Source organism: Ovis canadensis, chromosome 18, assembly GCF_042477335.2.
Source record: "Ovis canadensis isolate MfBH-ARS-UI-01 breed Bighorn chromosome 18, ARS-UI_OviCan_v2, whole genome shotgun sequence".
NCBI classification, from domain to species: Eukaryota; Metazoa; Chordata; class Mammalia; order Artiodactyla; family Bovidae; genus Ovis; species Ovis canadensis.
This window is the reverse complement of record NC_091262.1, coordinates 29,620,101-29,635,012: the sequence shown is the minus strand read 5'-3', so window position 1 is coordinate 29,635,012 and position 14,912 is coordinate 29,620,101. Positions and strand designations below refer to the sequence as shown.

The following is a 14,912-nucleotide window of genomic DNA, read 5'->3' as shown; positions in this document are numbered from 1 at the left end:
CACACTCTTTTTCATAAAATTGAGCTTTATTCTAAGATAAAGTCACAACAGGGTTTGAAGCACGGGGAGGACTTAAATCAGATTTTTTTTTTCTTTCAAGCACCCAGTCTTGTTAAGCAAGTAATCAAAGTCAGTATCACCAACAGTAAAACAAAATAACATTGAGTCCTTGCCATTTTATGACATCAAGAAAAGGCAATGTAAAATCATCACCAATGTGAAATTGGTGCCAAAATAAATGTTTCTCTAGAATCTAATCATGAAGCAGGAAACAGATTCCGGTTGTGGGTTGTTCTACAATAACCCACTCTGAATTTTTAAAAACATCAGTGTCAATGTCATGAAAGGCCATGAAAAGATGATGAAGTGAATAGTTCTCGATTAATGTGTGCCAAGTATGTGGTCTTTGACAGAGTTCTGGAATTTAAAAAAAAAAGCCATAAAGGTATTTGTGACCTTTGGGGAAATTTGTGTATAGACACTATCATTACATGATCTTTGAGTTGCATGTGGGATCTTCCAAGACCAGGGATCAAACCCACAGTCCCTGCATTGGTAGGCGGATTCTTAATCACCAGACCACCTGGGAAGTCAAAGTCTCCACTTTCTTGACATCAGCTAATGAGTTCCCCGGTGGTGTGCTGGTAAACATTTATCAACTCTTAGGAAAATAAAAAACCTTCACATGCTGGCCGGTTTGTATGTTGTAAATGCTCCCACCATAATAGATTTCAAACTATCGATGTGAGGTTCCTGAAAACAGAGGACGGGACAGATAGTCACAAAATGCTGGCTTGAGCTGCCAGGACCTACCCCTGCAGCTTTCCTTACTTACTCACGCACTTGGATGGCTTTGCGAAGATTTCCTGACTCAAACGCGGAGAAGAACTGCAAGCAGTCAGAAGCAGTATCTTGCAAAGGCCTGAAATGAATTTAAGAACCTGTTATTATAGGAGTGACTGCTATTCTTAGACACGGATTGACATTTCTTAGAGATAAGCTTTATCTTACAGATCTTTAACACGAATTTTCACCATGCTGTTTTTAGGAGAAGGAATGGATTACTAACCTAAAATATTCTTATTCACATGCCATTAAAAGGTTATTCAATATGCCCACCACCCCTCACCCTCGCTCCACTGATGTTCAGGACCACCTACCAAGGCTCATCTAAACTGAAGACAACCTTATTTATAATATCACTTGGCTGGATGAGTCTCCGGACATCCTCAAGTATCTTGATCCTGGAAATGAAAATTGGAAACATTTTAAGGGTTGGCCCTCACTTCTTACTCCATCCATCCTATGTCGTGTGGAAAGCACTTTGGGAGTCATCAGTGATTTATAAAAGAAAAATGCAATAGTCTCCCCACCTTGAGCTGAATGAGTAGAAAAAGCAGCATGCCTCCTTCCTCTACTTCATTATCAAACAATAAAACTGCACTGAGCAGTGGGAATGTACGAAGCTGTGATGCCAAACTGTAGTTTTAGGAGAATTGTCTACTTGAAGGAGAGTTTTGTCAAGAGCGTTTGGGCTGAAGCACTCTGAGAGCATCTGGCTGTGGGAATAAGAGGGTCCTTTGCACTAAGACAGGAGACATCAGGGTTGCTGACTGTTAGCCTCCTCAAGGTCTCGGAGGTGCCAGTAAGACCTTAAACTTTTGTGTCATTTATACTCCTCAGTTTTGTTTGCTCCAAAAGATTATGTCTAAGAAACATCTTTTGTCTAAGAAACAGCAAAGTGTGCTCAGTCAAATCTGACTCTTTGCAGCCCACCAGGCTCCTCTTTCCATAGAAGTCTCCAGGCAAAAATACTGAAATAGGTTACCATTTCCTCCTCCAGGGAATCTTCCCGATCTAGGGATCAAACCCACATCTCCTGTGTCTCCTGCATTGGCAGGTGGATTTTTACCACTTTGCCACCTGAGAAGCCCAAGAAACAGCAATATCCAGGAGATTGCAGTACAAGAGAGGAAGGCTACCTAAGGATCTTTCAGATTCCCTCCCTAAATTTCCATTCCAGGTCTCTGTGGTAGGGAGTGGTAGGAGAAGAGGAAGGATAGGTCAACATGAGGCTTGAATTCAGGGGAAAGTGTCCTGGCCAGGGGTGGGTGGAGGTGAGCCAGCCCCTACAATGGGTCTCTCAGGAAACAGAGCATTAAGATAAGGTCAGAGATGTGAGGTCAGAGATGTCAGAGGTCAGAGACGTCAGCCAAAAGACCAAGCAGGAGCACTTTTTTCTTGGGGTCCACCATAAATTTGCCAATGAACTTGAATATAAGTTAATGAAACTTTCTGCTATGCACACTTTATTGCATAGACTTAATGCGTATATACTCAATTTTTTTCCATGAAGATAGGTTTTTTCCCCTTGGCTTTAGTAATTTTCTTTTTAATCTCACTAGGCCATTCCCAAGACAAACTCCCTTCCATGTATGCTGGGAATAATCCATTACCCAAAGTTTCTTCCCTGGAAGATGCATTTTTTTCCTTACAATCCTCAGTGATGCAGCCAAACTATTCCCCAAGGCACGTCAGGTTCTGTAAGGTTGGGGCTGTTGCACGGAGGTCCACCACATTCTCGCACCGAGAGATCAGACTCCAATTTGCAGTGGATGAGAAAAGTGATCCCAAATAATCCACACTTGTTTGTTTGTTTGTTTTCCTGAGGAACTTCCTTTAAGGAATGAGCCCAGTGTTTGGTGGAACTAGTAATCTTTTCCTTTTGTAGGATTTGCAATGGACAGGAGCTAAGCAGTTGCATTTGAATCATCTAAGAAACTCATTTTGCAGACACACATCTGCTACCTGGAGGAGGGCACGGCAACCAACTCCAGTATTATTGCCTGGAGAACCCCATGGAGAGAGGAGCCTGGTGGATTATAGTCCATGGGATCACAAAGAGTCGGACACAACTGAATAACCAACACTTTTCACTTTTCACTTTAAGGTCTACCACTCTATATATGGTTCTGAAATGTCCCAGTAGAGAGACAAGCTTGTATATTTGGCAAAATGTTCTTAAGGGTCATGGGGTTTTTTAATTTTTTTTTTTTTTGATGTGGACCATTTTTAAAGTCTTTATTGAATTTGTTACAATATTGCTCTGTCTTTATGCTTTAGTGTTTTGGCATGCAGGAGCTTAGCTCCCTGACCAGGGATTGAATCAGCACCCCCTGCATTGGAAGGTAAAGTCCTAAGCACTGGACCATCAAGGAAGCTTGTCCTTAAGGGTTTTCAGATGCTCCTGACTAATGTTCACTGTCTTGAGGATAACAGAACTATCTGCACCAACCATTCCACCTACAAAAATATTTACTAAAGAAGAAAAAGAAAGAAAAACCGCATAGCTCCCAAGTTAGTAACACCATCACCTTTGGACTCCACATTTACGTTGCAACATAGGCTGGGCAGAGAGAGGTGGACAATGTCCCCAGAAATCAGGAAATGCCATCATGGTGAAGTCAGCCACAGATCTGGTTCTCCTGGCTTTGGCCATGTAAAGATAGGGGTCATGGAAGACCATAGGCTTCAGATGTGTCTGCAGGAGCTGATCTATGAATTCGGCAGTTTCTCTAGTCTTAGTGGAATTGGAAAAGGAAGCACTTATCCTTGGGCAGGAAATCGCATCCATGTCCCAGGCATCCTCTAGGAAGGATGCCTGAATGTCCGAGACATCACTTCCAGAAGAACCTATCCCAGGATCATTAGAGTGTACATTTCTGTATGAATTCATCCCAGGTCCTCTTTTGGAAGTTAGATGTATGCTGGACCTCCCCATCTTCACCCTGCTCAGAAGAGAGGTTTGGACCGAGACTTCTTTTTCTTGTCCCCCAGAGATTTGGTCCTTATTCAAGAAAAGCCCCTTTGGGGAGGCAGCAGTCGGAATGTGATGGTGATTGGCATACTCAGTCTCATCAGAATTCAGATCATCTCCAGGCTTGGACTCCAGTTCCTTCAGGTTAAAAGGGGAAAGGAATATGTCATTGTTTCCTTCCAATAGAGAATGCAATCCGATCCCTGTCCTTACTTTCTGGGCACAGAGCTAAGCATAAATCCTGTCAACTGGAAAGCTTTTTCCAAGGTCAGTCAACGAAAGTCTAAGTTTCAAGAGTCAAAGAAATGGTAGAATCCTAGCAACTCGCATTTTGAAGGGGCATTCAGTGGGTGTAGTACAGGTCTACATGAATGCCTCCTGTGACACCTCAAGCATTTACAGTCTAGGCAAACAACTCACTTAACGGAAGTTTCCTTGCATCCCGAGGTGCTTCTTTGCATTTGTGGGTGATTTTGATTATTTTTAAGATATTCTTTTTTACATTTAATTAAAATTTCCTTCCCTGAAACTTTTACCCACTGATCCCCTTCTGCTTTCTAGAGCAAAATACAATATGTTAACTCTCTTCTATAAGTGACTTAGCTTATACTCTTAGAAGCGGCTAAATTCATGCTTTATTAAGAATCATAAGAAAAGAATGGAGGTCCAAAAGTAGGTCTAAAATTAGGTGGGAGCAGCAGTAGCAGCAGCAACTAGTCACTGAACTGACATCACTAGGTATAAGGTTCTTGATTTGTATCCACTAACAAAGAAACCCTAGAACCAGGCTGGTCACCTTCAGAAAGCCAAGGAGTACAACCTTTCCATTTTGACAAGGGGACAATTAAGTCACCAAGATTTTCACTTGCTTATCAGTGTGTGGGGGTAGGCACCTTGCCCACCAGACAACAGGCTGCAATGTGAGCCTTCATCCTAAGTCCTTCCTAGGTCCCGGTGTCACACTGTAGAACCCTTGCATGCATTTGTGGCTCAGCCGCCTTCTCACATTTGTGTTTAGCCTTACGCTTCTCTTTCAGAAAGATCCCAGAAGCAGACTGCTAAAAATGAGTGATGCTTTCCTTGTGGAAACCTGTCTGGCCTCCCAGCACCTGCAAAGAACCCATGGGCATCACCAAGGAGCAGAACCACAGCAGACATCCTACCTCAAAGCTGCAGGAGAGCTCAAGACACATGGCCTTGTATTGCATTAGTTCTTCTTCAGGTCGGTCAAGACCAGGTTTGGAGCTCAGCTTGTTCACATCTGTTTCCAAGTCATCATCCTGCAATGGAATATTCAAAACATATGTTACCAACAGGCATATGTTTATTCAAAACATATGCCATCCTGAGAAATATCAAGACAAGCTACAGATGTGATTCTTCAGAATCATGGGCACAGTTCTCTTGCCTCCAAATTATAGGGCTGGCCTAATCAAGGATAATTTAATATGTAAGATTGTATTTCTTAAATAAAAAGAAAGAAGATAATTTTTCTCAGCACTCATGTCAGTATTTATCAACATTCATCACAAATAAATAATTTATGCAAAATGAGATGAACTGGGTAAACAATATAAAAGAATTGCTTTGATCTCATCACCACTTTCTTCAACATAATTGTAATTGTCATATTTATTCATCTATCTACCCATTTAAATAATTCTTTTTGCAAATATTTAATGAGCATCAACTATGAAAGGGAACTAGCCTAGGTACTGAGACCCAGAGATAATGGAACAGACCAAGGTCCATGATTCCATAAAACTTGCCTTCTAGTGAGAGAAGGGAGACAGGAATTAAGAAAGCAAATGCATGAACAAGGTGACTTCAAACAGTGATAAATGTCATGAGGAGAATGAAAGGGGGTAGTGCCAGGGTCCAGCCCTGGTGGATCCAGGGAATTTCAAGCGGGGGCGGAGTCGGAGTCTGGGAAAGGACTATTTAATTCGAAATATAAAGAGATTAGGAAAGAATAGTGTAGTAGGAAAATTAGTGGAGAAAAGATGCTGAATAACTTGGTTTACGCAGAAAACTAATAAAACCTCGAGACAAGAGGTTTGCACCATCTACATTAGGCCACTGGCACCCACTTGAATAGTGGAGGGTGCCCCGCCTTGGGCTCCCTCTTGCGTGGATCTTAGAAGCCAGGGCAAATAAGTAGACTTGGCGAGCCTCCAAGCTCCAGATGGGAATTCAGCTGGAAAAGGGGAGAAAAGAACGACATGGGGGAGCCCAGCATCGGTGCAAAACTCACAACTTTATTTTCAAAATCAGCGTATATACCCCAAGTTGTACATAAAGAAATAGTGGAATATGCAGAGTTATGCAGGGGCAGCAGTCCTGACCCTCATTGAAACCAGGCTTTCTTTTGCATACCTTCCCATATACAAAAGGTCTCAGGTGGTTTACATTATCTTCTGGCCAAGAGTTCTGTTAACATTTTTATGGCTCTCTTCCTAGATAAATGTCTATCAATCAGAAAAACACTTTTCCCTAGAAGAGTTTTTTCTTTACTCTGCCTCACCCTCAAAGTACTAAATAAAGTTACATTCCTGTAGAACAAAGGTGCAGTGGGTTATAACAAAGAAAGTACTTAACTCAAAGATCTAATGTTGCTAATACCAGGTCTACTACCTGTTTTTTCTATATACCAACTATATCTACAAATAAAAGATATGAAAATTTGGCAGCAAGTATTGGCTCAACAAATGAAACCTTTAATCAGTCCTATTCTAATGATTTTGACTCCTTGGAAGCCACTACATTCCTAGGATGTTTTAAGTTTCCTGTGCCTCTCGCGGTCAGGAGGCCACAAACAATCACATGCATGGCTGTAAGAGTCCAGCAGGCAGGCTAGAAAGCCATCAGAGGGGTGTTTGGATTGAAACAGTCTTATTATGCCCAGGAGATTTATTATCTAAAAGCTCTAAATTAACTTTTTCCAGAAAAAGGTGGTGGGGGGAAAGCGCCCTGTTAATGTCAGAAGAGTAGGTGGAAAGCATAACCCAGTAAAGCAGGCAGACTCTGGTCTTGGGGGGTGGATGCTCAGGAAATTCCAGGGGAACCCCTGAAGCCTGATCATGCCCTTGCATTTTGTCAGGCTTCCTTCTTCATGACCTTTGCCACGGGCGGGATTCCTCATGCTGGCTCCCAGCAGGGTAGAGTGATTATGAGTGAGGCTGGGGTACAAGAAGCTGAGGAAGTCACATTTTAACTAGACCTAAATGATCATAAGAGCTAACTAGGCAAAGACTTGAGGAAAGGAATTACTAACAACAACAACAAAAACAAAAACAGCTTAAATTTGCTTACAGAAAGAAGGTGGCTGAACGTATACACTCACATACAGAACAAGAATGTTTATGAATGTATAACTGAATCACTTTGCTGTATACAAGAAATTAACACCACATGATAAATCAACTATAGTTCAATCAAATAGCTTTAAAAAAAAACTTTTACATAGAAAGAAGGTGGTTAAAGCATAAAGTGTAAGAGGAAGACTGGAGGAGTCAAGATGATGCTGGAACTCCCAGGCTCTGAGGAGGTGGTTGTAACCTCTGCCTTCACCTTTATCTCTTTGTACATCTAAAAGTTTACCAAGTCATCAGCAGCCATTTCTTCACTGGACTGAATAATCCCAGACCCTTTATCTTTCTTCTTCTATATCATCATTTCATAAGAGTTTCATAGCGATGGTGACTCTCCTCCCAACACCTCTCTATTTTCCAAAGGTTATAGATTTATACAGAGAAAGAACATCAAGAATCAAACAGTGTAATCTCTTCATCTCTCGGTGCTTCTCCTAGATCAAGTTTCCCTAATAAAATGGGACAGAAGGGAGGAATGCAGATTCTACCCTATAGTTTAGGAGTCTATTTTGTTAGTTAAGGAAAAACCTGAGAGTCCTGAGAGTCTGGATTAGTCTTCCCTAAATCAAATAAATTGTAAAAAATAAATGTTTCTATTCCTGATTCAGGGGATAAAAATGCAATATTTCATCCATCTTCTGCAAGTTCCCTGCAAACTTTAAATTAAAGGAAATACAGATTTCCACGAGGTTGATATAATGATATTTTCAGACCCAAATTCCTTAGCCTGGTATTAGAGATCCCAAGCCTTATCCTTTCCAGCTTCTTCTGTCAGATCCTCCTTGCTTCCACCATCTCTGCTCCAGCCTCAGCCATGCCCTGAGCTGGCACCAATAGAAATGCAATCTGGCAAGCACTGAGAAGCATCTCCCCACCAGCAAGTAAGGCCAGCATGTTCGGTAGCCCATGAGTTTCAGCCTAACTAGGCGATCTACTTAGCATTAGAGCAGAAGTTAGAAATCTATGGATTTCCCAGATGGTGCTAGTGGTAAAGAACCCACCTGCCAATGCAGGAGACATAAGAGACACAGGTTCAATTCCCTGAGACAGGAAGATCCCCTGGAAGAGGGCATGGGAACCAACTCCAGCATTCTTGCCTGGAGAAATCCATGGAGAGAGGAGCCTGGCGGGCTATGGTACATAGGGTCACAACTGATGACCACAACTAATCACAACCATGTACATAGGTCACGACTGATGACCCACTGCTTGTTTGTGTAAATAAAGTAACACAACCATGCCCATGCATTTGTATATTGTCTATGATGCCTTTCTCAGTGTCATAGTAAAGTGGAGTGCTTGTAAGAGACCATTACTTTTTTAAAAATATTTATTTATTTATTTGGCTGCACCAGCTCTTAGTTGCAGCATGTGGGATCTAGTTCCCTGATCAACCAAGGATCAAACCTTGGCCCGCTGCATTGGGAGCTCGGAGTCTTAGCTACTGGACCACCAGGGAATTCCCCCAGAGATCCCTTCTGGTCTTTAAAAATTGAATCTTGACCTCTGAATCTCCAGGTATTCAGGCAGGTTGTCAACTCCTTCCATATTTTGTAAATACCATTTATATTTATTTATCAGTAGACCAACTTTTCTGCACTCACAGCAACCCAGACAAGCTTCATCATTTAGGGATTCTGGAACCCATACAACCCAGATAAGGTCCTTCTTCTTCAGATTGGACCTTTCTAATACTGACTTTGGCCAGTATTAGATTTGAGTTCAACACCCTTTTGAAGGGACTAATTTGAACTCTGGCAGAGACAATCCCCACGTTGACCAGACTGATTTCGTTGAAGGTAAAAACTGTCTCATTTGTTTTTGTATAATATCATCCCTAAGAACTTAGCATGCTGCTGCACACATGAATCATATCCAAGAAAATATCTGAAAGAAATAAAAAGTTTAAGAGGAGGGAAAAAAGGAAGGAAGAGCCTGAATTCACTCTGTTCATCTTCTTCTCCAGGGTCTATCTAAATCTAATGTTTATTTTCATGAAGAAAAAATCATGGCCAACTCCCAGTTGATATTCATTGTAAGTTTCTCCTTTCTTATGATGACACTTTTCCAACCAAAGAATAGCATCTGACTATCCACACTCAAGACCCTTTACAGATATAAGAAGTTCCTTTTAATAATTCTTTCTAACAGACTTCTCCCGATTAGCAACTAAGATTTTTCAAATGAGAAGGCCATAAATTAAAGGTCTGGGTTACTTCTCTGACCAGAAATAAATACTCTTGGTTTCTTGCCCATATGCTGCTGCTGCTGTGTCCCTTCACTCATGTTTGACTCTTTTCGACCCTATGGACCATAGCCCACCAGGCTCTTCTGTCCAAGGGATCCTCCAGACAAGAATACTGGAGTGGGTTGCCATTTCCTCCTCTAGGAGATCTTCCTGACCCAGGGATCAAACCCGCATCTCTTAACGTCTCCTGCATTGGCAGGCAGGTTCTTTACCACTAGCATCACCTGGGAAGTCTTGGCCACATATCTAGGAGAAAATGCTGCTGGCTTCTCCTGGGGAAAACAAGTTTGCTGGGGCACCAGTTCTTGCAACACCCCCAGAATCAAGCCCTTACTCCACTGTCCCTCTGTTTCTCTACAATGCATGCTCACACACTAACTTCTCACCTTCTCCTTGGCTTGAAGGATCTCGATGAATTATTTCCAGGGCCTCACTCATTTGTCTTATGCTTCCTTTCCAGCTGGATTTATTTATTTGTTTAGATTCCACTCCATCCCAACCATCATCTGCAGAGCCAGGGGTGGGGGCAAGGAGACAGTCTGAGAGTTCCCCACCCCACAACCCCACGCTGTGTGAAGTCAGGCACCAGCCTGCAACTTGTCCATTCATATCAGACACAAGAGATTACCGACACTCCACATCAACCATTCAGTTATCAAAGAGCCCGCAAGAGGGGAGGGAAAGTGGCATTGATGAATGACTGCAGCAGCACAGTATTATTCAAAATAACTCAGCAAGTTCTCCATAGGCCTGCACTGGCAAGCCACAGCAAAGAGCCAATTTGCTTCTGATGACTTCAAAAATGATTCTGTTCATCAGCAAAACCCTGAGCACACCGCAATATCAGTAACAGCCTTAACCTAGAGACCTCGCTAAGAGGTAGACCCTCTATGTCTTGTACTACTAATAGCAAGGTGGGTGATTCTTATGATAGAGAATGCAAAAAGTCCCTTTCTCTCTAGATATGTAGGTGGAAGAGAAGCGAGAGAGGAGGATGGAATGATGGATGGCTAGATAGATGAACAGATAGATACAGGTGAGCTAGATAGACAGATATAGATAGGTAGGTAGATGTGAGATATATAAACTGACATATAGATGATAGGTAGATAGATAAATATATAGATAGATAAAGGTGAAATACATAGAACTACAGATAGAGATGATAGGTAGATAGGTAGGTTGATAGATACATATGAGACAGGTAAATAGACATATACATAATAGAAAGGTAGGTAAATGATAGATACATCAACAAATATAGATGACAGACATACAGGTAGGTACATAAATAGATATGAGATAGATAGACATACAGATGATAGGTGATAAATAGACAGATAGACAGATTTTCAAACTCAGACTTCATCTCCAGGAAGGTCATAAAAGCTAGAGCATGCTTTTCAGTCTTACTTCCCCGGTGTCAAAATTAAGGAACTGTAACTTGAAGGAACTTGTTCACAGCCGCCAACAGAAATGGAGATATGATTATAACTCATAGATGAATTATCATTTTTCTAGAGCAGTAGTTCTCAACCACAGTGATCCCCACCCCCGCCCAGAGATAGGTGGCAAGTCCTAGAGATAGTTTTGGGCTTCTCGGGAGACTCAAGAATACAGGAGACTCAGGTTTGATCCTGATCCCTAGGTCAGGAAGATCCCCTGGAGAAGGAAATGACAACTCATTCCAGTGTTCTCGCCTGGAGAATCCCAGAGGAGCTCTGAGGGCCACAGTCCATGGAGTCACCAAGAGTCGGACACGATCTAGTGAGTAAACCACAAGGGACAGTTTTGTTCATGACTGAGGGGTCAAAGTGGTGGGTGTCACCAGCAGCTTGTGCACTGAGGGATCCTACTAAACACCCTAAATGTACAAGACAAGCCACCACAGCTAAGAATTATCTGGTCGAATGCCCACAGTGCCAGCGTTCAGAAAGTCTTTTCTAGAAATGCAGTCAGTAGACTGTGCCCCACTGTCCCTATTGTTTGCACCTCTGTCTACATTTGCCTTTGTGCTATAACAGCAAAGCTGAGTACTTGCAACAGAGACTGAACGGTCCACGGAGCCTAGAGCAACGATCATTTGGCCTCTCATAGAAAGTTTGCTGGCCTCCACCCTATAGCACAGGTTAGCAGTAATAGAGACAGACAGGCATTACTCTCCTGCTGGTTAGGATGTTCACAATACAACCCAAAGGACAGTTCACATCGACTCCAAGGTGAATGGGGCTGCACAACACAGTGGTCCTGTGTGTACAGAGTGAGTAGGAAAGGCTAGCTTACAAAGATACTGGAGAGAAAGTTTCCAGAAAAAGTTTCCTAGGAAATCTTTCCGTGGTCTCTGCCTGAATGCCGTTCACACTTATTAAATACACCAACCAGGAGTGTCTACCTGAGGCTCATCCTGATGGAATACTGGTGCCTTCATAATGGATAGCCTCTGGTGTGACAATAAGATTGTACAGGACCTACCAAGATGAAAATGACAACAGTCTCAGTCATTAACGGAGCATCGGTATCTTCGGGGCCCCGGAGTGGAAGAGCGAAGTGAAAGTTTCTCAGTCGTGTCGACGCTTTGCGACCCTCTGGACTACCCAGTCTGTGGAATTCTTCAGGCCAGAATACTGGAGTGGGTAGCCGTTTCCCTCTCCAGGGGATCTTCCCAACCCAGGGATTGAACTCAGGTCTCCCACTTTGCAGGTGGATTCTGTACCAGCTGAGCCACCAGGCATGCCCCAAAATACTGGAGTGGGTAGCCTATCCCTTCTCCCAGGGGATCTTCCCGACCCAGGAATCAAACCGGGATCTCCTGCATTGCAGGCAGATTCTTCACCAGCTGAGCTACCAGGGAAGCATTAAGTGTGTCCTTAAAATTTACTCTGGGCTCAGCTGAACATAGAAAAGGGCATTTTCCTTTGAGAATTGTGGATGTGGAGAGCATCTGAATCAGGGGCAAGTGCACCTACTTCCTCTTTCACATCTTCAGAGTCTGAGTCTTTGTCCTCCTCTTCCTCACTGTCATCTTCATAATCTTCTGAGTGGGGGGAAAAAAAAAGCAGAGGTGGGTTGCAATTCTTAGAACACAATGGTTAGTACTTTTTCTTACAACTAGGAGGCTATTAAGTGCACAAGACCTCAACACAGGCTAGCGATTATTGAATGTGTAATTAATGCAAATATGGGCACACAAGAGCACTATCTCATGAGGTCTGAAGTGCTGCCCCACACTGAATGCAAAACGAGTGCAGAATAAAATGACACGTGGCTTCCCAGATGGCTCAAGCAGTACAGTATGTGCCTGCAAAGCAGGAGACGCAGGTTCAGTCCCAGAGTTGGGAAGATCCCCTGGAGGAGGAAATGGCAGCCCACTCCAGTATTCTTGCATGGAGAACCCCATGGGAAAAGGAGCTTTGCAGGCTACAGTTCATGGAGTCACAAAGATCGGGACACGATTGAGCGACTTAGCAGGCACGTGGACCATTCTGGCTTCCTCCACCTGATATAGAAGTAGTTATGCAACTAACATTGCCGGAGTTTAGTGATCACATACGTGTCAAAGCTGCTGTAATGTCGACAGCACTTTGATTGACTCCCTAATTTTAGTACGAAGGAACTTGTTTAAAACAGAAGTCCAAAGCAAGCATCCAGTGTCATTGCAACAAGATGATGCCTACCGAAAATCTGCTCCCTGCAAAGAGGACAAAGTTGAAAACCACTAGAATCTTCTGACAACAAAATCTTCTTGGACTTGGACAATCACACTGTCAAGTATTCTAACATGACTACTGTGGGGTGGTAAATAGCAAAAGTGGTAAACAGCAAAAGTTTGCTTTCAATTCCATCCTCAGGGAAAATTCATTCCAGAGCCAGTCTGTACGATGGAGGGACTCCATCATGGGACTGGAAATAGATTTTTTTTTTTAATCAGCTGAGATGACTATACAGTCATTCCATCAGTTCAGTTCAGTTCAGTCACTCAGTCGTGTCCGACTCTTTGTGACCCCATGGACCGCAGCATGCCAGGCTTCCCTGTTCATCACCAACTCCTGGAGCCTACTCAAACTCATGTCCATCGAGTCAGTGATACAAACTGGCAACAATTAATAATAAAGGACAAAATTAATGAGCTTGGTATTATGAAAAATTTGCCTTTTCATTCATCTCTCTGATTAGCTTATTAGATAATCATGGTTAATCTGTAAAAAGCAAAAAAAAAAAAAAACCTGATTCTACTTTCATCCACATTCCTCTGAATGAGTACAGAGTAACTACCCACACATTGCGTATGTGCTTAGTCACTCAGCTGTGTCTGACTCTTTGTGACCCTATGGACCGCAGTCTGCCAGACTTCTCTGTCCATGGGATTCTCCAGGCAATACTGGAGTGGGTTGCCATTTCCTCCTTCAGGGGATCTTCCCAGCCCTAGAATCAAACCCGCCTCTCCTGCATTGGCAGGTAGACTTTTCACCACTGAGCCACAGGAAGATCTGTATATCCACATATTTACCTTCAGTTAGAACACGTGGCGCTTCAGAGGTGACGATCCCAGGGACTGGAAAAGAGTAAGCACTGCTGGTTGTGAGCAAGGGAAGTGGACTCTTAGGGTAGCATTGTCTCAGGATCTGAAGAACAATGGAGATGACAGGCTCCAGACTTTGGTCATCCAGGCAGTTCTAAACAAAGAGAATATCCTATCAGACACCACCACCTTGTGCAGAGTCCCTTTGCTACAATGGTGTTTTAGGTAATGAATGCACAGTAAATACCCTTAAGGTAGGCCATCTAACCTGAACATTCTAACGTAGCATTTTGTCTAGCGTAGAATCTGCTTTGGTCCGGCCTATCATCTACAGTTTTATTTCTCTTTTACAGCTCATATATTACTGGAGTGAATTAGGTCTGAAAATACACCTGAAAGATTTTCAAGGGAGGCTGCACCTAAGGTAAGACATTGTCTAGAAGAGCTGAGGGAAGGAAAGGAAATGGCATCTTCCGTCAACCATCCATGTGTCACTGTGAATTATCCCCTAGATTAGAAAATGAGCAGCTGAACTGAGAGAAGTCTTACTGTTCTCTTTCAGCTATTATCTGAGGGGGAAATATCAAGGCAAATGTAAAATATGAAATCGGAAGAAAGAGTAATAGAATCCCAAGCGCCTAAATTAAATAGCATGCCTCTTCTCAAAGCACTTCCACAGTGTCGGTTCCTCTTGGTAGCAAGACAAAGCAAAGAAAAATTGAGTTTGCAAGAGGTAACATTTTGATACTGATGGAACATGACAAGATCCTGCTTTTCAGGCACCGTGGAAAATGTAAGAACAAGTATTCCAAACTGAGACAGAGAGAAAGCTGGGAGTGGTCAGGATCTCTGTGGCAAAAGCATGGCCATTTTCTTCAGTCTTTTAGTAAACATTTTGTCTCCTGAATTTGGTACAAAGAGTTGATTAGCGAAAGCCTCCAGCGTGATATTCCTAAA

The 14,912-nt window shown here is 42.7% G+C and overlaps 1 protein-coding gene across 1 annotated transcript in view; it reads right to left on the bottom strand.

Annotated features, from left to right (window-relative positions):
• The window catches only part of AGBL1 (AGBL carboxypeptidase 1), a 692,160-nt gene that overhangs the window by 505,288 nt on the left and 171,960 nt on the right, over nucleotides 1-14,912 (bottom strand). The window contains exons 8-13 of the mRNA XM_069559284.1: nucleotides 13,944-14,109; nucleotides 12,403-12,470; nucleotides 4,981-5,097; nucleotides 3,375-3,955; nucleotides 1,161-1,244; nucleotides 836-922 (exon numbers count right to left, since the gene is read on the bottom strand). Coding sequence (XP_069415385.1) covers nucleotides 836-922; nucleotides 1,161-1,244; nucleotides 3,375-3,955; nucleotides 4,981-5,097; nucleotides 12,403-12,470; nucleotides 13,944-14,109 — 1,103 coding nt within the window. The remainder of the gene's footprint in view (nucleotides 1-835; nucleotides 923-1,160; nucleotides 1,245-3,374; nucleotides 3,956-4,980; nucleotides 5,098-12,402; nucleotides 12,471-13,943; nucleotides 14,110-14,912) is intronic.